The sequence below is a fragment of the Podarcis gaigeae genome, assembly GCF_964106915.1.
Source record: "Podarcis gaigeae genome assembly, chromosome: 7".
NCBI lineage: Eukaryota > Metazoa > Chordata > Lepidosauria > Squamata > Lacertidae > Podarcis > Podarcis gaigeae.
Genome location: NC_139683.1, coordinates 65,185,552 through 65,207,239, shown reverse-complemented (window position 1 = coordinate 65,207,239; position 21,688 = coordinate 65,185,552). Strand labels below are relative to the sequence as shown.

The 21,688-nt window shown below is 43.5% G+C and overlaps 1 protein-coding gene across 1 annotated transcript in view; it reads right to left on the bottom strand.

Moving 5' to 3' along the window:
* Positions 1–8,197: 8,197 nt before the first annotated feature.
* Positions 8,198–21,688, bottom strand: part of PXDC1 (PX domain containing 1) — a 38,597-nt gene continuing 25,106 nt past the window's right edge. Inside the window, exons 3-5 of the mRNA XM_083747441.1 lie at positions 21,393–21,510; positions 15,021–15,132; positions 8,198–10,286 (exon numbers count right to left, since the gene is read on the bottom strand). Of these exons, the coding sequence (XP_083603567.1) occupies positions 10,169–10,286; positions 15,021–15,132; positions 21,393–21,510 (348 nt within the window). The 3' untranslated portion in view covers positions 8,198–10,168. The remainder of the gene's footprint in view (positions 10,287–15,020; positions 15,133–21,392; positions 21,511–21,688) is intronic.

Here is a 21,688-nt window from a genome sequence, read left to right as displayed (position 1 = left end):
AAGAACAGACCTCCAGAACGAATTAAGGACTTAACCCGAGGTACCACTATATGTCATAGGACCTGTCCTGCGCTCTCCTAAACTAATCTGCTGTCCTCAGCCACATTTAAGGACACTTTCCCATCGCCATGGTTGATTCAACTGCTTCTGAACCCACAGCTTGTTATTCACTTCATGCTACAAAACGCATTGTTTCCTCTGCTGCTGCTGCTGCTACTTCTCTGCCCTCATTGTTGTTACTTCGATAATTTATTCTTTCAGTCATTAGATTAATTTGTATCTTATGTTTTATTTCTTGTTTATTTTATTTCTCTTTTGCCTGCTTAACGTAGGCTGGGTTTCTAGTTTAAGATCTGCTGGGTCCTGGTTGAGCTGGAATAATAATAATAATAATAATAATAATAATAATAATAATAATTTTATTTATACCCCACCCATCTGGCTGGGTTTCCCCAGCCACTCTGTGTGGCTTCCAGCAAAATATTGAAAAATAATAAAATGTCAGACATTAAAAACTTCCCGATACAGGGCTACCTTCAGATGTCTTCTAAAAGTTGTGAAGGGATGAGGGAAATATACTGGCATAACTCTGTCTGAGCCGAGGATGTGGAAGTTAAGCTGCCATATAGCCTGTTTGTGCCAAGAACCTCCTGGACCATCTAAGGATCCTCTGGATCCTATACCACTGATGGATCTTGCTATAGGACCGCTCCCTGCAAGTGTTTAGACTTGCAGAGTTTGCCAGTTGAAAAATCAATAATGAACCAGTCAGGGAAAGAGGAAAATGATGAATTTTTGTTGCAAAAGACTGTCGTTTTCACCTGACAGATTCCTTAGACAAGTGAGTTATTGTCTAGGAAAGGTTAATCTGCATGATCCCCATTTTGTAGGACTGACAGTTGAGCAAGCATGTTTATAAAACAAAGGCACTGTGTATGTGATTATGTCAGCTCATCTCTACGAAGGCAGTTTTCGATCTATAGACTACCGTAACAACAACCGAAAAAGACTTTTCTGGCATTAGAAACTTACACAGCTTTGCAGCAATAGCTTCCATTCCATCCTATCTTCTACCTGCACCTGCCTGATAGATACCATTTCTATTTTCTCAGGCAGCTTTATTGCTTTTATCTAAAAATGAGGAGTTATGAATATATTAGAAGTAGTAATGTCTAGATTAGAGCACCTTGCCATTGTGCATTTGTTGCTCCTTAAGAGTTCCCCAGGGCACAATTAAAACTAAATTGCCAGACTTGGAAAGAAAAACTGTCATTATACATTGCATCATATTGCTATAGAAAATCTTCCATATGTTGAGGCTGTTTTCATTTCCTCAGCCCTTCCCTGATGGAGCCTTATCCAAATGTGCTTGTTTGACAAGCCACCGACTTTGTTTCCAGACCTGGAGAGAATTGCACTTGTATGCCTAATAATCTGGAGATGAGCTTGTATACCACATTTCCACCTTCCGTCTCCAGTGACAAGTCAAGCTAATCCAAATCGATGGCGCATGATGTGTATGGACCTGCATAATGCAGCGTTGCCAGTGTAATAGTCCCATCTCTGGAGTTTGTCACAGATTTAGAGTTATTTCGCAGTTCCTTGTTGGCTCATTGAGCTATAGATTTCTCTGTACACACACACACACACACACAGACACAGTTTGGCTCATTGGAACAGAATATATGATCGTTCTCCAAGTCAACATTTCTAACAGCTTGGGGTGAATACAGAACACACAGCAAGTTCATTATGTACTCCTGGAACATCTGTAGTCATCCTGGAGGTTTTGTTTTCCCCCCGCTAACATCTTTTCACAATAATAATCAGACTGCCTGCTGCGATTTTCGTTTCATAACTAATGTCTTGACCCCTGGTGCCTACACTTCTTTCATTTTTCATTCATGGTTTTGCAGATTGCTAAGCATCAGGAAATCAAACGTCATTGTGGTAGATATCTAAAAATTGAGAAAACGCTTGGGAACTGGCAGCACAGCCCCAAATCCTAAAAGTGATACAAACAGCTTGTGAGATGCTCTTATAAACTCTGCATAGCACAACCCAAGGTGGGGCAAATTAACCAAACCTCCTCTTACAATATTTGTTTCTTCCAGACCCATCATTCCCTTTCAGGTAGGCATAACTGTTTATGGCATCTCTCTTCTGTCTGTTTTCTCTAGGTCTTAAAGGCCACCAGGTTAGAAGAGAGAATTGTGACAGGGGCAGCTCATTATGCAAGAATGGGGGGGGGGGGAGTTCACCTGCCAAAAGGAAGAGTGCTTATAATTTTCAGCTGAATATGACCTCTTTGAGGGGGCGGCCCCCACAAATATTTTATTGGAGGTGCCAAAGGGATCTTGGCCCCAAGGAGTTGGCTCCTATGTCTGCATGTATTTGCTTGTGATTTGACAGGAGCTACGATACATGCCAATTTCACCCACCTCTGTCAAACAAGAAAAGATGTAGCTATTTTTAAACTACTCCTGGTAGTGAAATTTGTGTGTGGTGGTGGGAATGACACCTAGTTGTTCTTGTTTTCTGAATCAGCCTCTGACTCCAAACTGAAGCTTCTGAAGTACTTCAGGCCAAGGCAAGCTATTTCCTGAAGTGCCAGGGGCCAAACCAAATTTTATGGCCAGTGTAACGCCATACCCCTAATGCCATGTAACCTTCCGTGTGCCTCTCAAAATACCCTGCTGCCCTTAGGTGCCATGGAGGATGAGGTGCCCGTTCTGGAATTAAGATTCAACTCACATTGCAGTCAACATCTCTGTGTGGTACCAGAGAAGCGGGGGGGGGGGGGGGTTGCCTACCTCAGGCTGTCAACAACAAAATGTATTTGCTCAGGCCTGCTTGCAAAATTAGTCCTTCGGGTTACTTAGATCCTTCTTCCGCACCAGACCTACTTACAGCTCAGTTAGAGAAGAACACTGACTCAGCAAGAAAGCAAGGGAAAGCTTGCGGGTAACTGCTGGAAAAGAGAAAAACTCAACCCAAATGCTGCTCATCAGTTGCTGCTTATTTACTTAGGACTGCACTAATTTATTACATTCTTGTTCCTGCATGTAACTGCCTATATATATATATATATATATATATATATATATATATATGGAGCTTGCTATTACAATTATTGCTATTATAATTAGGAGCTTGCTATTACAAAGTGAATGTCCTCAGGGTTGCTCTCTACCCTAGTGAGCCTTTTGAAGGATGTGCTGATATATATATATATATATTTTTTATATATATATATATATATATATATATAAAATATAATTTTTTCCCCCTCTCATGCAATTTTTATTCTGAATGTTAATGGAGCCTCAGTGGGGAAAGCATTCAGGAGCAGCTTGTAAGATGCAGAGTAACAAACATATATTCCCTGTGCTAACACACCCAACTGGGGAATACTAACAATGCAATCCTAAGGATGTTTACTTGGAAGTAAGTCCCATTGTGTTCAGCAGGGCTGAATGTCCATAAGTGATTTTTCTGGCAGAAATTGCTGGCACTACATATTCCCTTCAATATTATCAAATTTTGGTATTGACTTTTTGCATGTACGTTGACTAAAATCCATACACACTAAACAGATCAATTATGTCTCATACAGTCATAGAATTGTAGAGTTGGAAGTGACCATGAGGCTCATCTAGTCCAACCACCTGCAATGCAGGAATCTTTCCCCCAACATGGGGCTTGAACCCACAACAGTGAGATTAAAAATCTTGTACTCTGCCAACTGAGCTTGCTCCACCATCTGGAGATAGAATCTCGACTCACAGATTCTTGACCCAACTCTCTTTCTCCTGCAGTACTGTCCATTCTGCGAAAGACCTACATCCCTTGTGCCAAATCAGTGGAGAATTATGTTGTGCTATCAAGAGAGATTTATTAAGGCATGGGCATTTGTGGATTCGAGCCAGTTTCATCAGATGCATGAAGTGTTGTTTTCGGTTGGCAGATATATGCACATCTGGGTGTAGAGGGGAGGGGTGGCACTGTAAATTGTGGGGCCAAACAGCCATGAAATGCAAAGATACCATCTGTGGCAATGCTGTGCAATGCTTAAACGTACAGCTGCTGCACTTGGCAGCACCTTCTAGGCGGTTGGACTGTCTGATCCTGGCAGCGGCAGGAAGGAGCAAGCATCCAGGCACCAGAAGCTTGAAGAACATTGCTCAACATGTCACCCAAGGCAACTGTTATTGCACCTGGGTTCTCCCTCTCTGCCCTTGGGCAATGAAAAGTCCTCCCATCTTCAGGGAAAGCGAGGAGGGAGCATTTGGACCAGTATACCTGAAGGAGCATCTCCACCCCCATCGTTCTGCCTGGATGCTGAGGTCCAGCGCCGAAGGCCGTCTGGTGGTTCCATCATTGCAAGAAACAAAGCTACAGGGAACCAGGCAGAGGGCCTTCTCGGTAGTGGCGCTCGCCCTGTGGAACGCCCTCCCATCAGATGTCAAAGAGATAAACAATTACCTGGCATTCAGAAGACATCTGAAGGCAGCCCTGTTCAGGGAAGTTTTTAATGTGTGACATCTTAGTGTATTATTGGTCTTTGTTGGAAGCCGCCCAGAGTGGCCACACTAGCCCTATTTACACCTTCAAACCATACTCATTGAAATATACTCGGAGTCAATAGTTTTTTCATGCTCTTTATTCAGCTCATAGTGGTGAGAAGGAATGTAAGTTCCCCCAGAATGTCTGTTTATATACATTATTTACACAATGGGCTGCACGTGATTGGCTAATTCCGGGATTCACATGTAGGCCAATCAGGTTGCGGATTCACTTCCACCTGGAGCTGGATTGGGTGGCTCCTGTGGACCAATCAGACTGCTGCATTCTGGACCCTATTGTTCTAGGACCAATCAGACTGCTGCATTCTGAATCCTATTGTTCTAGGACCAATCAGACTGCTGCCTTTTGGATCCTATTCAACTCAGTACATAACACTCATCAAACACATCGGGGCAGGGATTGATCATGCTTCTTGTCCCACCTTTGTATATCTAGCAGGAGGAATTAAGAACTTCTCTGTGCATGTACAAAGTGTATATACATAGACAGTGCACAGCTGGAGGCCCAGATTGTGCATGGGTCGCAAATCATGCCCCAAAGCCTCTGTATATTTAGGTGTGCAATACAGAGTTTTCCTTGGCACTTTCTGTGAGCGCAGAGAGATTTGGGGGTAGATATAGCAGGCACACTCTCACCCTGTTGTCATCCATGTGTTCAGTGAATGCTGTTTGCAGGTTCACATGAGCAGATCTCCCATTTTGTAGGTTACATGCTTTGGTCAGTGAGCACAACTTAAGAATCTGACAGCAATTATATTGATGTAAAATGCATTCCTTAAACACATAGATGTGGCTCTGTCTAAAGCAGTTCAAACTGACCGTTAAAGGGAGCCAAGGAATCACTCCCTCAAAGGGTTTTGCTGATATTATTTTGTTTTGCAAGGAAATGCATGCAGTGAGGCTGCAATGATACTGATGCAATGCACCTGCTGCCATTCTGGTGCCATTTCAGCAAGACAAAAGCAAATGGTTTGTTTCTAAGAAATTATTATTACTTCATGCTGTCATCAGCTTCAGAAAGCAGCCATAGCATCAAGCACAGCTAAATTCATCTTTTGAGCCGTTTCTTTGGAAATAGGAGTGTTGGGTGGGTTGTTGTTGTTTTTAATGTGACATCAAGTACAGTAATGACCTTGTGTAAAAATGATGCCAAGCTGTTATGCGCTGATTTCTGTATGTTGAGGAGGAATGCGTTTGGGTTCTGAAAACCTAAATGGGAAACAACAATGGACTTTACTCCAGGGGCTCAAATGAAACCGCAACATGAATAGACCACAATAAAAAGAGATTCTTAAAATGACCAAGAGTTATTACCACAACGTATGTTAAGCACTCAAGTAAAGGAGCAGCTTTTACAGGATGATTTGATAATTACTTTGCTGGCACCGACTACGGAAAGCCTTTTAAAACAAACACAGCAGCCAACGTACTTGGACAATCTCTGGCACAAAGGTACGTAAAAGATAATCCCTGCCTCACTGAATTAGTCAAAAGTGTTGTGATTATATTGCTAACAGTAGCCAGCCAACCTAGACAGCATCTTAAAAAGTAGAGACATCACCTTGCCATAGTAAGGTCCATAGTAAAAGCTATGGTTTTCCCAGTAGTGATGTATGGAAGTGAAAGCTGGACCATAAAGAAGGCTCATCACCGAAGAATTGATGCTTTTGAATTATGGTGCTGGAGGAGACTCTTGAGAGTCCATGGACTGCAAGAAGATCAAACCTATCCATTCTGAAGGAAATCAGACCCGAGTGCTCACTGAAAGGACAGATCGTGCAGCTGAGGCTCCAATACTTTGGCCACCTCTTGAGAAGAGAAGACTCCCTGGTAAAGACCCTGATGTGGGGAAAGATTGAGGGCACAAGGAGAAGGGGACGACAGAGGACGAGATGGTTGGATAGTGTTCTTGAAGCTACCAGCATGAGTTTGACCAAACTGCGGGAGGCAGTGGAAGACAGAAGTGCCTGGCGTGCTCTGGTCCATGGGGTCACAAAGAGTCAGACATGACTAAATGACTAAACAACAGTAGCCAGCCAGGAACCCCTAGAAGTTTACAAACAAGACATAGAATGAGATGGTTTGATCATTCCCAGCATGGCTATTGTAAAGGTAGAGTGCGCTTCTACATGGAGGTGCAATGGTGAATAGCTGCTGACAGCTATATCTTTTTTGATTTTTTTCCTAATCCCTTTTCAAATTCATTATTAAAATTCTAATACTTAAGCCAATGGCCATCACATCTCATATTTGCTTAAATTCCATCAGTCATTTCTATGCTGTGTGGAGAAAAATATATATCTCCTTTTGTTGTCTTGAACCTACTGTCAATCCCCTTTATTGCATAATTCCAAATTCTAGTCAATATTTTAACGGAAGAAGTATTTTGCTCTCTGAGCCTTTGTTTCCATTTCCAGTGATTGCATTTTTTTTTCACATTCAAGTCTCTGTCCTCACAAGTCAGCAGAAATAAAAGTTTCAATTTCCAGAATTGAAGCAAAAATTAACCAGTGCGTAGTTTTATTAAGACTGTGGCAAGTTGTTCCCCCCCACCCACACAGCCCCTTAAAGGGCTGGAATATAGTAACATGATTTGACTCATAATCTGGACATAACACTTAATTATGTAACCTAACTAACGGCAAGAATTGACATAAATGATCACTTTATAGGTTACAATTGGTTAGTTCTGTGCTAGAAACAGCTTGAGGGCAATCCCCAGATTGCTTCACCAAAGACAGTACAGTTAATCCATCTCAACATTTGATATTATAGAGCAGGATTTCCCTTTGGGTATTAATGACATCGCAGTGCCATTGATGGAAGCAGAGAAAAAGCAACAGCAGTGCAGCACATTGCTCTGTCAGTCCCAGTAAAGAAATAGTTCTGGGTTCTCAAGGGATCATTTTTAGATTTCTCTCCCACCAAGCCAATACATTGTGATGTACTTAGACCTGGGAGACCCAGGCATTAAGCCCTGCTCAGCCAAAGAGCAAGTTGCTATTGCTTTGTGTAGTGTACCTTGTGAGGATAAAATTGTGTAGTACAGGGACAAGGAATCTGCGACCCTTTCAGAGTTGTTAGACTGCCATTCCCATCAGCTGCAGCCTTCCTGGCCAGGGCTGATGGGAGTTGGAGTCTAGCACCATCTAGAAAGCTTCAGGTTCCCCATCTTGAATAAGGGCAAGTGGCAAGTGCAAGCCATGGTCCAACTGTCTAGTGATCCAGTAAGAGTGTTGGGCAAGCAAACGAACATTGAAGGTAAACCATGTTACAGAAATAAGCAACTCCTCTTCAATATATGGTAACCTCAAAATCCCATCTTTCTTCCAAGACAATGTGTTGTCACTTCAGTTCTCTGTGTTAATGGGGTCCTGCTTGGTGCCACGATGATGTGAGGCTCCCATGCTGCTGCTCTGCATGGGAGCGTGCTGGGTTTGCCTTGTTCCTCACAGCCATTCTGTCCTTTAGAAAGCTACTCCCATTCTCCCCCTTCTCTGCCTCCAATTCCCTGACAGCCATCCAGAGCAGGAAGTATCAAACTAGATGGACCAACAACATATGGCAGTTTCATATGCCAAATACCTTAAGATCACGCTCAACACCAGGTGTTACACGTACAATGAGTAATATTTTATTTCATTAAAATATATTGGAAACATCTCTTGCAAAAGAGGTGGGTTCTCAATAATTTATTACTATTTACATTAGCAAATTTTGTTTTACAATCATTATACAAAAGAATACTGAAAGGTTCACAGGAGAAAGGGACAATGTACCATATTCTTCAGAGCTTGGGGAGAAACAAATGGAGCAAGGAACTTGGAATGTATTCTGTTCTTCATTTCCTACACACAACTTCTGGCAATTTCACTAAACACCTCTATCAGTTTTATCTCAGTTTAACCACCATTTCCCCTTCCTCTGGGAACTATAATTTTCAGTGGGTGTTGATAATACTCTGCTGGAGCATGGCTCACAGAAATACAGTTCTTCATATTCCCCCTGAGTAGAAGGAATGACAATTAAACCAGTTGAGGCCTATAGTTTAGATGTGCCTTTATTAAGCAGCTTCATCACAGTATGTGGTTGAATAAGCTGTGAAAACAGGTGCTTTGCCATCCTATGAGCTGGAGCCAAAACCAAGCTTAACACAGCACTATTCAGTAGTTAAAAGGCTTTGAGGCCTGCTTCTGCTGTTACCTCAAATGCTTCATGTTAACAGAGCCCACTACTGTCACCACAGAACCAGTTCTCCCACCTCATCCATGCCACTCAGGCCTACAGAAATTGTCTCTGTGCCATGTCCTCCTTCAGGGAATGCAAGAGTTGTTTACTCTTTCCCCCAAGCCAGTGGCAAGCAGAAAGGACAATGTGGCTGTCACTTTCAAGGACCTCCAAAATTGCACTTGTTTTCTTAATAGCTGTGCATGGAAGCTCTTTCAGGGCCAAAACTCTGCCTGCTGTAGAGCTATTTTGGTCAAGCTTCCAACCCCAGAAGGCAAACAGAGGGGAAGGGCCAGAGTCATAGTGGGCTAGTGGATTTTTATAAGGCTGCACCTGTTGCTGTAGCACAGCTTTAAAATGTCCACATGTAGATGGTTGAAGCTTATTTCTGAATGCATGAGAAGGAAGAATAATGGGAGCCATAGAGGGACTCCCATCAGTCCCAGTTGGCATGGACACTGGTCAAGGATGATGGATGGAAGTTGTAGTCCACAAATATATGGTGGTCCACAAGATCCTCATTCCTGCCCTAGACAGCCAGCTGACAATTCAGATGGAAACCCTGCAACAGTGAGAATGGGAAATTCTTGGTTCCAAGACAGGGGAGAAATCCTAACAGCATTTCTAGCAGACCCATCCAAAATTCAGGTACAGTTAAATTTTTTTTTAAAAAAATTGTGCATTTCTTTCCCTTTCCCCCAACTTGGGATGTAACTTGCTTGTTTCCTTTATAATTATTTTTATTATTAATTATTATTTCAAGTGAAAAAGACAGGCCCTCGGATGATTATATAAAACCACAGGCTTAGAATAAGTTAAATTAAGCAATCCATTTATGTGCTTATTTTCTGCAGGCACGCATGACATAAGGCATCTTTCAATGAATGAACTACCATGACACTTGTTAGAAGTTGTCACTCTGAGGAATGAAAACTGAACACAGGAGGTCTTTCATTGGGAAAGGTTAAGAATGTACTTCTGGTAAGCTCGAGGGAGAAGAAATGTGGATGGTCTTTGCAAGTTCTACCGTATATCAGTAAGAACCGGCGCCACTGATTTTTGCACATTCACCAATGATTTGTCAACAGCATGGTTGCTGCTGATTTTGCTGCATGAGATAGTCCCTTGGCCTATGATGCTCCAGGTGTCTTTGCTTCATTCCTTTGGCAAAACTAATGTCTCTTTGTCCATTAGAATAGAACGGCATCTTCACAAGCTGCTTCCAGGAACCATGATAAAGAACCAAGCAGAGGTGGCAGCATCAAGACAGGTGTAGCAAGCCCCTTTCTGCCTTGCATCTCAAGACAAATGCAAAACTATGGGATGGTGAACGCCACAAAGTTCGTTTGGCACTCTTAGTCCAAAATATCAGTTTCAAATGGAACCAGGTGGTAGTATGACAAGTTGGTGACATATGCTGCTGGGTCATCGCTGCCCTCGAGCTCGGAGGTAAATTCGCCAACATTTTCAAACCTAGAATGGGACAAAACAAGGAGTTCACGTCATTCCTGCTTGGTCATGCTACTGTATTAAAAAGGGGAAATGTGCCTTGGGATGGAATGCACGTAAGGAAACAGAAATTAAGCTCCTGAGAAGCGACAGATGCCCTTGACAGAAAGCACCATGGGATAATATATGGCATCAGTAGGCAAACTCAGGCCCGGGGGTCGGATCCAGCCCAATTGCATTCTAAATCTGTCCCTGTGTTTTTACATGAGTTTATTTAAAATGCATCTCTGGGTTATTTGTGGGGCGTAGGAATTCTTTCATTCCATATATATATATATCGGCCCCCACAAGGTCTGCGGGACAGTGGACCGGCCTCCTGCTGGAAAAAAAAAGTTTGCTGATCCCTGATATATGGTTTTGTTGTCCTAATCACAGTGCTCAAAACCACCAGCTTGTTCACAACAATACCAATGGTGCTAAAAGCCTTTCGCACAGGAGATAATGATTGGGACATGGAGAGTTTTCTTTGTTGCCCCAGAAATTCTTTGTTCAGGCTCCATATTCCTTTGCTCAAGCAAAACAATGGTTTGAATTGACTGGCATGCAGACCTAGTAGCTGAAAAGGCTTGAAGGGCTACCGGACGTTGTAGCACAACTTGGTATGCAGATTATGCTCAAGTCATTCCTCTTGGTTATGGCAAGCCCACTAGGCCTCAGAGTCTACCCTCAAAATGTCCACAGGCCACCATTTTCCATGTCACCGAAAGCTCCCTAATAACTATATAACCAACAGACCAAAATCCTGCACCCCGATTGAAAACAAGCATTTTTCTCTCTGGGTCACCAAATAGTGTCATGTCAAATAGTCATGATGCTTCATTTTATTATAACTTGCATTGGAGGATGAAGAAAGGCAGTTAACTAGAAAGTGCTATGGCCATGGTTTTTGCAACGAATGCCCACATCTTCACTCTGAGAGCCTTTGACAGCTTCTCCAAAGGCCTTTTTACTTATCACATACCAAGCAGTGCAGAAAGAAATCCAAGCTGATATTCAATGCTAGCCCTACTCTAAGCAGGCCCATTGACATTAATTGGCACAGCTAAATAAGGTTCGTTACTTTCAACGGGTCAACTCTTGACCAGAACTCGGTTGAATACAGTCCCTACTCTTAGTTACAGCTAAGATGATAAAAATCTCCTGTTTCTTCCATTTTGATTCCTGTGAGGTCACCCAATGACAGTTAACATGACTAAAAATTAATGTGGATGGAAAATGTTGATTGGATCTGGGCTGAGCTTGGCATCTGATGAAGCAAGTGGCTGGCCGCATACTGGGGGCTCGTAACTCACCCATCTTCTGCTTTAAACAACTGCATAGCTACCCAAAGTGGCTTGATGGGAGTGTAGTAAGCTGAGCTGGCATATTTGGAAGCAAACACTTCATTCCTGGTGTAGTTCCATTCTGTGCACTATATAAACTGGCCTTCATTGCAGGCTGAATTCAAGCAACCACTGACGTTGTTGATAGTCACGTGGTATCCTGAATTGAAGTTCACTTGTTCCGAAGAGATCATGTGGGAACTCCACTAAATGCCCAGGTTAATATTGGCTGCAACGCCACACATTTTCCCTAAGCTGGTGAGAGGACAGAATGTTCAGTTGTGCATCACGCCTGTTGTTGGTGGCCTTCCATGATCTCTTCCTTGTGAATTTGCAACATTTGTAGGCATTATTTGAAAATAATAACCGCCACAGAGAACATGACTTTGTATTCAGTGGCTATGAAACTGCCCCTCATTTTAGTCATGATCAAATAAGCTTTACATTTTAGCTAAACTAGATGAAAGATGTTTGCATTCCCTGCCTCTCTCTTGCTAGGGCATTTACCATCGCAGTGTCATGGTCCTTGCAATCTAAGACTTGCTTCTTTGAAGCTGACAAGACACTCTTAGAACATCTTGCTAGGCATGAGAAGGGGCTGAGCTATAAATACTTTATGGTATGGCTGGATCACTTCAGCCGTTCTTCTGAACTAATATAACTGCAGCGATTAAAACACCCGGAAGGCTGAAACAATCAAGCCAATCTAATGTTCCACATGCATGAAAACCCGAGAGGAGAGACTGCCACCTACTGAATCAGAAACACCTCCTTCTGAAGGATGTTGGAAATATTTGTTTGCTTCCTGTTTAACTGAAATTTAAACCAATCCCCCCTGCTGCCTCAATCATCTTGCAAGACTATGTAGGTAAGGTAAGGTAAAGGACCCCTCGGCGGTTAAGTCCAGTCAAAGGCGACTATGGGGTTGTGGCGCTCATCTCACTTTCAGGCTGAGGGAGCCGGTGTTTGTCCACAGACAGCCTTCCGAGTCATGTGGCCAGCAGGACTAAACCGCTTCTGGTACAACAGGACACTGTGACAGAAACCAGAGCACATGGAAACACCGTTTACCTTCACACCACAGCGATACCTATTTATCTACTTGCACTGGTGTGCTTTCGAACTGCTAGGTTGGCAGGAGCTGGGTCACAGCAATGGGAGCTCACTCCGTCAAGGGGATTTGAACCGCTAACCTTCTGGCCAGCAAACCTAAGAGGCTCAGTAGTTTAGACCACAGCGCCACCCACATCCCTACTATGTATTCTGTGTGCATAAGCAAGTTTGCCTGCTTCAAGCCCCCACTGAAGCTCATCCAGTGTGACTTCTGCTTCTTCTCCTGACATTCATTAATATGAGCAAGAGTACCAGGGGAGGATTTAGCTGTGTGGAATATGATTGCACAAGTGTTGCAAGATCCTTTTGGAATAGCTGGCCACTCAGATTAGTGTATGTACACTATGAGATCCTTGCATGCTGCTAAGAAAAAACAGGCCACTGCTATGTGCAAGGATCTGAAGACTGGAACCACTAGATCTAGTCCAAGAATGCTGCAAACCAACTGTCGATCCATTTTATTGTAATCGTTTTGGTTTTCAATCTTTTCTTTCCTCCTCCTTTCTCTTGTCTTCTGTCTTGACGTATGAAGAGTTCAGTTTTTACACTGCAAATATTTAAGTTCTTGAAGCTACTGTTATCTGAAGCTAATTAACACTACTTGAGGTGACACATCAGTTACCTGCCAGAACAGAATTTCCCAGGGATCTTCTGCAGTGAAAATTGTCAACATAGCTGCCTATGAAGACAGCATTTAAAAGTTTGGTTTGGTTGCTATCTGTAAACTCTTCTCCTATCATTAAAGCAACATAGAAAACAATATTTGCAGTGGAGGAGAGAAAGAAAAAAAAAAGAGTGTTTTCAGCACCATACTAATGCCAACTGTGATTCAGCATTAGTAATATAATAACCCCCTGCCTGACTCATAGTAGCTGTATTAAGAGAGTGTGTTGTTTGTTTCTTTGTGTGTGTGTGTGTGTGTGTGTGTGTGTGTGTAAAGCCCACTCAACAGCAAGATTGGGTTGGGTTTTTCTTAAGGTTCAATACACAATCCCAAGCAATTGAAGGGAAGTTCACAACATAAAAAAATATATATTCAAAGAGAAGACAACATAAAACTGATCACACAATTGGAATCTGTTGCTGCAAGGGAGCAGTTGTGCTGATATAAAAACTAAAGGAGTGCTCTTGTGCTGGACTGGTACATTCCATCCGTAATGACTCCCTGCCACACATTATAATGGAAAACGCTGTCGGAGGAGTCCCACTTTGTATGTTAAATTATACAGGAGATTCAGATCTACAAGAGACTCATTGCTTGTAAATCTAAATTTCTTATGAATGCCCAAATAAATTCAAGACTTCAGATGCTCAGCCTCATCATGTTACCGTGGTAATGGGATAAAGACTGGCGTTTCAGAGCTCTGCCACTGGGGTGGGTGTCCAAATTATATTCAGCTAGGTGAAGGTATACGGAATTTCATGGAATTTCATTCCTTGACCCAGGCTGTCTCCTCTCACTACCTGCCCTGGCTCTGCTTTGACTCTCCTCTTCAATGTCTGCCCCTATTCAATTCCTCATACTTTTACATTCAACCCAATCTTGGTAGAATGAAAAAACATATTGCCTAACACTGGGCGATACCTGCTTTTCAATATTGAACTATAGCTAAACTTCGCTATATATCAATATATCACAATGTCTGAAGCAAGGATGGAACTATGTAGAGGTAAACAGTAGGCTTTTTAACAACAACAAAAAAGAGGTGCCAGTACTGCGTACCCTTGCGTACCCCATTTTTTTAAAAAAGCACTGCTGATATATCACAATGTCTGAAATAAGAATGGAGTTTTGTAGAGGCATTGGCTGGCTTCACAGTTTTTCCCATATTGTGATTTTTGCATAGCACACAGACACACACATCATGATCCATCCCAGTATTGGCAGGTCAAAATTTATGAAACCGCTATCACAATAGGGACTTCAAACGAGTTTTGGACGATATATCGTCTAGCCCTAATATTGTTCCCTCCCTGTCATCTTCCACCTCAATATTAGTTCTCAAATTTGTATCTCCAGTCTACTTTTCCTCCAGATTATGCTGCTCTTGGTAGTATGGGAGGCATTTCCCCACGGTAAACTCTCACCCCAAACTTAGATCCTGTTTGGGGTGGGGCATGGGAAAGAGGCAATATATTTCATCAAACAGCTTCGTCTAACATTTTGGTTCTTGATCAACCCTGGGATGACACAAAATGATGTTGAGAATGGGCATTTATGTTTATGGGTGGAAATAGTCATTCAAATACCATGTATACTTACAAATGTTCTGCTGAATCGACATCTAAGTGCTTTTCTTTCCCATTTGGTATACTGTGATCAATGACTATTGTTTCAGTGTTGGCTAAACAAAACCCATTAGATCGCATGATTTCTATGGAAGAAGAAAGGAAAAGGGGAAACATCAATATATGAGGACTAATTCCAGAAAGGAACGTGTGCCTACCTAACAAATGAGATCACAAATCAAACGTTATTTGAGGAAAAGGAGACATAAATATTTCCCCCCACAAAGGAACACACTGATACAAATTTACTGTAAGCATCTCTGCTTTATGGATTAAGCCTTAGCGAAAGGAAATTTATGAGCCATCTCTTGGATAAACAGCCTCTTTAGAAATCACTGGCAAATTCCAATTGTTCTCAGACAGAAAGCATCTTATGGTCTTTCTAGCTGTCAGTGATGTAAACATCCTTGAGGAGTCCACAAGGGAAAAAGTGAGGGGGTGTATGTTGTTGTTGTTGTTTAGTCGTTTCCGACTCTTCGTGACCCCATGGACCAGAGCACGCCAGGCACTCCTGTCTTCCGCAGTTTGGTCAAACTCATGCTGGTAGCTTCAAGAACACTGCCCAACCATCTCGTCCTCTGTCGTCCCATTCTCCTTGTGCCCTCCATCTTTCCCATATCAGGGTCTTTTCCAGGGAGTCTTCTCTTCTCATGAGGTGGCCAAAGTATTGGAGCCTCAGCTTCAGGATCTGTCCTTCCAGGGAGCACTCAGGGCTGATTTCCTTCAGAATGGAGAGGTTTGATCTTCTTGCAGTCCATGGGACTCTCAAGAGTCTCCTCCAGCACCATAATTCAAAAGCATCAATTCTTCGGCGATCAGCCTTCTTTATGGTCCAGCTCTCACTTCCATACATCGAGGGGGTGTAAAAGAAGTGGAGCAATTGGTATTTAAATAACCCTACCTCCCAATAAGATCCTTTAAGCCCATGGTCTAAAATTACCAATTGGGCCAAACTGAATCATGGGACATGCCCAATCAGACACCCAAAACTGAACTTGGAGAGCTGAAAGCATATTTTAGGGTACAATGCTGCCCTCCCACCCCACCCCGAGAAATTGAATTGATAAGTGGGATCTATTGAAGCGTTAATGTTGTGAACCTTTCACTTATTCCCACGTATAGCTCTGGTGGCAGCGACTCAAAAGTGCTTTATTTGCTAAGCAGAATCAACAAGGGCAAAAGGTTGGATGGGCGACTACATGAGAACACTGACTCCTGCTGGCTATATGTGGCATTTCATTCTTCTTTGGGTCAGCCTGGATAGCTCAGTTGGTTAGAGCATGGTGCTGATAATGCCAAGGCTGCAAGTTTGATCCCCGTAAGGGACAGCTGCATATTCCTGCATTGCAGGGGGTTGGACTAGATGATCCTTGGGTTCCCTTCCAACTCTACCATCCTATGATTCTATATAATGTGTGTAAACAATGCCAGTGACCTTCTTCCAAACAAACTGACTCTTGCATGAGCACTGTACCCTTGGAATAGCTCCCCACTTGGAAGTGGGACGCATATGCATAACAAGAAACATTTGACCTTTGATTCCTCAACTGTGACAGAAACCGTTATGATGGGGATTGTAAACTTCTCAGTATTCAATTAGCGTGGGAGGCTGCAATTCTGTTTGTCTTGAACTGAATTTTGCCAAGAAATGACAGCCTTTGGTAACAGATTTTCAATGAGAGGAAAAGAGAGGGGGGAGGAGAGAGAATGAAAGACCTCTTGTACCTTACACACCAGTGTTTTGTGCAAAAATAATGGAGAAATTCTCTAATTAGGTACAGGATTTTAAAGCCAAAAACTTTATTCCGGGAACCCCTAAAAGATTTTGCTCACTTTGTCACACTAACCTGGCTGTGCAAGATGAAACTAAACCGTCTGTTATTTTTGGTTTTAAGCATATTCTCATTATCTTCACTCAGACACAACACTTGAGCAGAAGGATGATTCTTCTGCCTATTCTGAGCTTAGTAAAAGCACATTTATTGTTAAGTTTTCTATCAGTTCCCTGTCTCTGCTGCCCTCCTTCTCCTAACCCATCAGGAAGTGCACTTAAAGTATGACTCATCTTCTGCAACAAAGGATTCTACTGCAGACTGAGACGTAAACTCCAGACTCAAGCCTCTTACCATCTGGTATGCTTTCCTTCCTCTTTAATCTGGAGAGAGACTGTTTTGGGAACAGGCTTTTCTTTATCGAATACAAAATATGTCCTCCCTTTCCCCTTTCCAATCTTCTTTGGATGATAACAAATGGCCAACAAACAAAACCGCAGCAGATCCAATGTGAAATATGACCAGAATATTATTTTGCTTTGCTTTTCTCCCCACACAGAATCATAGAATTGTAGAATTAGAAGAGACCCTGAGCATCATCCATTCTAACACCCTGCTATGCAGGAATCTCAACCAAAGCACACCATGATGGCCATCCAAACTCCACTTAGAAAACTCCAAGGAAGGAGAGTCCACCACCTTATGAGAGAACACATTCCAATGTCAAACAGCTTGGAATCGCCTTTCTTGCAATTTGAATCCATTGGTTTGGACCCTACCCTCCAGAGCAGGGCAAGCTTGCCCCATCTTCCTCACCCCATGACAGCCCTTAGATATTTGAAGATGGCTATCATATCTCCTTGCCAACAAAGGTCCGTATAGTAAAAGCTATGGTTTTCCCAGTAGTGATGTATGGAAGTGAGAGCTGGACCATAAAGAAGGCTGATCACTGAAGAATTGATGCTTTTGAATTATGGTGCTGGAGAGTCCCATGGATTGCAAGAAGATCAAACCCATCTGTAAAGGGAATTGGGGTTGCTCGTGCGGAAGTGGCCACTGCTCTAGGCAACGTTGTCTGGCTAAACCTTTCCCAGGCTGGACAGACCTTTCTCCGTGGCTGTGTCAGTCACTGGCAGAATCCGTCAGTGGGCGTTTCCTGAACTTCTTCCAGCATAAAAGCTCTTTGACACCAAGTCTCTGCCTAGCCTCCCTGCGCGGAAGTTTTCTGCGCAGAGTGGGCGTGGCCAGCAGAGGTCCTGGGCTCTCCCTGCTGGTCTCTGTGGAAGAGTCTTGGAGCCATCTCTCCGAAGTCCTTCCCTGCTCCCCTTTCTTCCTGGTGTAACGCTGATTTCCTTCCTCAGAGGAAGTGTTCCCTCTCTCCCTGCTGGGCCCTTCTCCTGCATCGCTAGGGAGCCTGACCTCCACTCTTGGCTCCGATGGCAGTTCCCTGACACTATCCATTCTGAAGGAAATCAGCCCTGAGTGCTCACTGGAAGGACAGATCCTGAAGCTGAGGCTCCAATACTTTGGCCACCTCATGAGAAGAGAAGACTCCCTGGAAAAGACCCTGATGTTGGGAAAGATGGAGGGCACAAGGAGAAGGGGACGACAGAGGACGAGATGGTTGGGCAGTGTTCTCGAAGCTACCAGCATGGGTTTGACCAAACTGCGGGAGGCAGTGGAAGACAGGAGTGCCTGGCGTGCTCTGGTCCATGAGGTCACGAAGCGTCGGACATGACTAAACAACAACATCATATCTCCTCTCATTCCCCGTGGATCACCCAGTCAACAGAGCATGAGACACTTAATCTCAGGATTGTGGGTTCGAGCTCCACATTGGGCAAAAGATTCCTGCACTGTAGAGGGTTGGATCAGATGAGCATTGTGGCCCCTTTCAACTCTACAATTCTATGAATCTTATCCAGGCTAAACATACCCAACTGCTCCTCATCAGGCTTGGCTTCCAGACCCTTGATCATCTTGGTTGCCCTCCTCTGCACATATTGCAGCTTGTCAACATCCTTCTTAAACTGTGCCTCCCAGAACAGCACACAGTATTCCAAGGGTGGTCTGACCAAGGCAGAATAGAGTGGGATTATTGCTTCCCTTGCTCGTGACACTAGACTTCTGTTGATGCAGCCTGGAATAGCATTAGCTTTTTTTTCTTGCATCCTTGAGACTACAGCTTTTCTGTTCCAAGGTTAAATACTACCTTAGCAGTTAGCAAAAACACTGGATAATTCTACCCTGCAAGATTCTAGGAACATAGGAAGCTGCCTTACACTGAGTCATCCGTGCATCTAGCTCAGTGTTGTCTACACTGAATGACAGCTGCTCTCAAGGGTCTCTGAAGATGCCAGAGATCGAACCACAGTTGCTTCACCAGTGAGTCACTGCCTTTCTGAATGGGACATCAACTTTCAAAGGAAAGGAGAGGGAATATACAGATCCTATCTCCCTCTCTCCTGCCTGAAGTGGACCTCTGCCCCCTCTGCCTCTTTCCAAGTCCTTCTTTAAATGGTTTTTTGATTCAGTTAGCTCTTCTTCTTCTTCTTCTTGACGACTGTGGAGGCCAATTCTGGATCGCTCAAACCCCCTGCTTCTAGCATCTCCCAGCTCATCTCTTCTGCAGACTGCTTTTCTGTGTCCCACCATCAGGATCTGGGATCTAAGTTGTTGTCTTCTGTGCCCTCTTGGACAGATGGCTCTCACCACTCTTCCTCATCCAGCCAGCCCCTGACACAATAGGACTCAGCACCTGATGGAGGGCAGTTCTCCTGGACAGGTTGCTGAGCCGAGGGGGTGCAAAACTGAGAAGATACATGATTGAGAAGATCCATTTGGGGTGCCAAATTATGGGCTCACAAATGGCGCCATATTATGAAAGATTACCAAAGTCCTCCCACCTGCTTTTTCTTCTTCTTTGGCGATCACTCGTAGCCAAGTAAAATTATCTTCCATAAACACGGTTTTAATAATGAGTCCATCAGTGACTGTGGAGGCCAATTCTGGACCCACACATCCTTCCACAGTGGGGACATTGGTTTCCGGTCGGGAGTTGATCATGGTGTGGATTTGCCAAGCGTGCCTTCCTCTTAGCACATTCCTCCTTTTCGTGCTGAGTTTGAGCATGTTCAAAGCCCATGACACCTTTGTAAGGGATGTTCTCCAACTGGAGCGCTCGCAGGCCAGTGCTTCCCAGTTGTCGGTGTTTATACTATATTTTTTTTAGATTTGCTTTGAGAGAGGCTTTAAACCTCTTTTGTTGAAAGCATTACGCTTTCCATTTTTAAGCTTGGAATAGAGTAGTTGCTTTGGAAGACGATAATCAGGCACCCGCAAAACATGACCAATCCAACGAAGCTGATGTTGAAGAATCATTGCTTCTTTATATGATTTTTGCTTCAGTTAGCTAAAACATATAAGACTGAATCAAACAAAGCTTTACATTGTGCTTTAGAATCAGAGAACTGGAGGGTTTGAAAGGACCACTAGAGTCATCTAACCCATGCCCCCTGTAATGCAGGAATCTTTTGCCCAATGCGGGGCTCAATTCCATGACCCTGAGATGAAGAGTCTCATGCTTTGTCAACTGAGCTGTCCCAGGGAGTCTTTAGTATGATGTCCAAACACAGCCATTATAGAAAGCTGGTGTAGGCAATGTGGTTCCATCCAGATGTTGTTGGATTACAACTCCCACCCTTCCTGCCACGCTGGCTGGGCCTGTTGCAATCTGGAGTCCAACAATGTTTGGAGGATGACAAATTGGTTATTGTTGAAAGGGACCTTGGAAGCATCTAACAACTTTCGGAAGCATTTTACAGTGGTGGTAGGAACTGCTGTTACTCCAACATGTGTTCAGCTCCCTGTGTGACTGTCCTGAACAGTATTATCCAAGATCAGCACACACAAAAACTAGATTACACCCCCTAACCACTTTAGATAATAGCTACTGAAGAAAAGAGTGGGTTAAAGCCTCAGCACCTAGGACTTGCCGATTGAAAGGTCGGCGGTTCGAATCCCTGTGGCGGGGTGCGCTCCCGCTGCTCGGTCCCAGCGCCTGCCAACCTAGCAGTTCGAAAGCACCTCCGGGTGCAAGTAGATAAATAGGGACCGCTTACCAGCGGGAAGGTAAACGGCGTTTCCGTGTGCGGCTCTGGCTCGCCAGAGCAGCGATGTCACGCTGGCCACGTGACCCGGAAAGTGTCTCCGGACAGCGCTGGCCCCTGGCCTCTTGAGTGAGATGGGTGCACAACCCCAGAGTCTTTCAAGACTGGCCCGTACGGGCAGGGGTACCTTTACCTTTACCTACTGAAGAGGTTACTTAAGGATTATCACAGCAGCCCAGATCATCTTGTCAATTACCATGTCTCCAGTACCATCCAGTTTCAAAGAAAATTAGAAGGCATGGGGAAACAATGAAGTAATTCTCATTTGTGGAGTAAAATCCTTTGAGAAGCCTTAGGATAGGGGGGAGGATAGAGTGGAAGTGACTATCTTTTGAACCATATGGATGAAGATGGGTCAAACAATAAAATTAACTATTGTCGCTAAAGCAAGTTGATAACTCTTACCTGATATTTTAACTGGACTTTGAAAGCTTGGTTGAATTTTATGGACATTGTCGTTTTTTAACACCTGATCTAAGGGAGATCTTTCGAAGAAGGTGAGGACGACTTCTGATCTGGAGTACTGGAGAAAAAGGATAAAAAAGGAAATTATAATTACAAGAGCTCAGGAATGGGAGGAAATCTCATCTGAGAGTTCGTTTTCATGGTTGCCTTTATTTACTGAAGGAGCACGTTCTAAGCTTGGGGCCGCAAATGTCAGGGTCAACAAGACACAATAATGGCAGCCATGCATGTTTAAA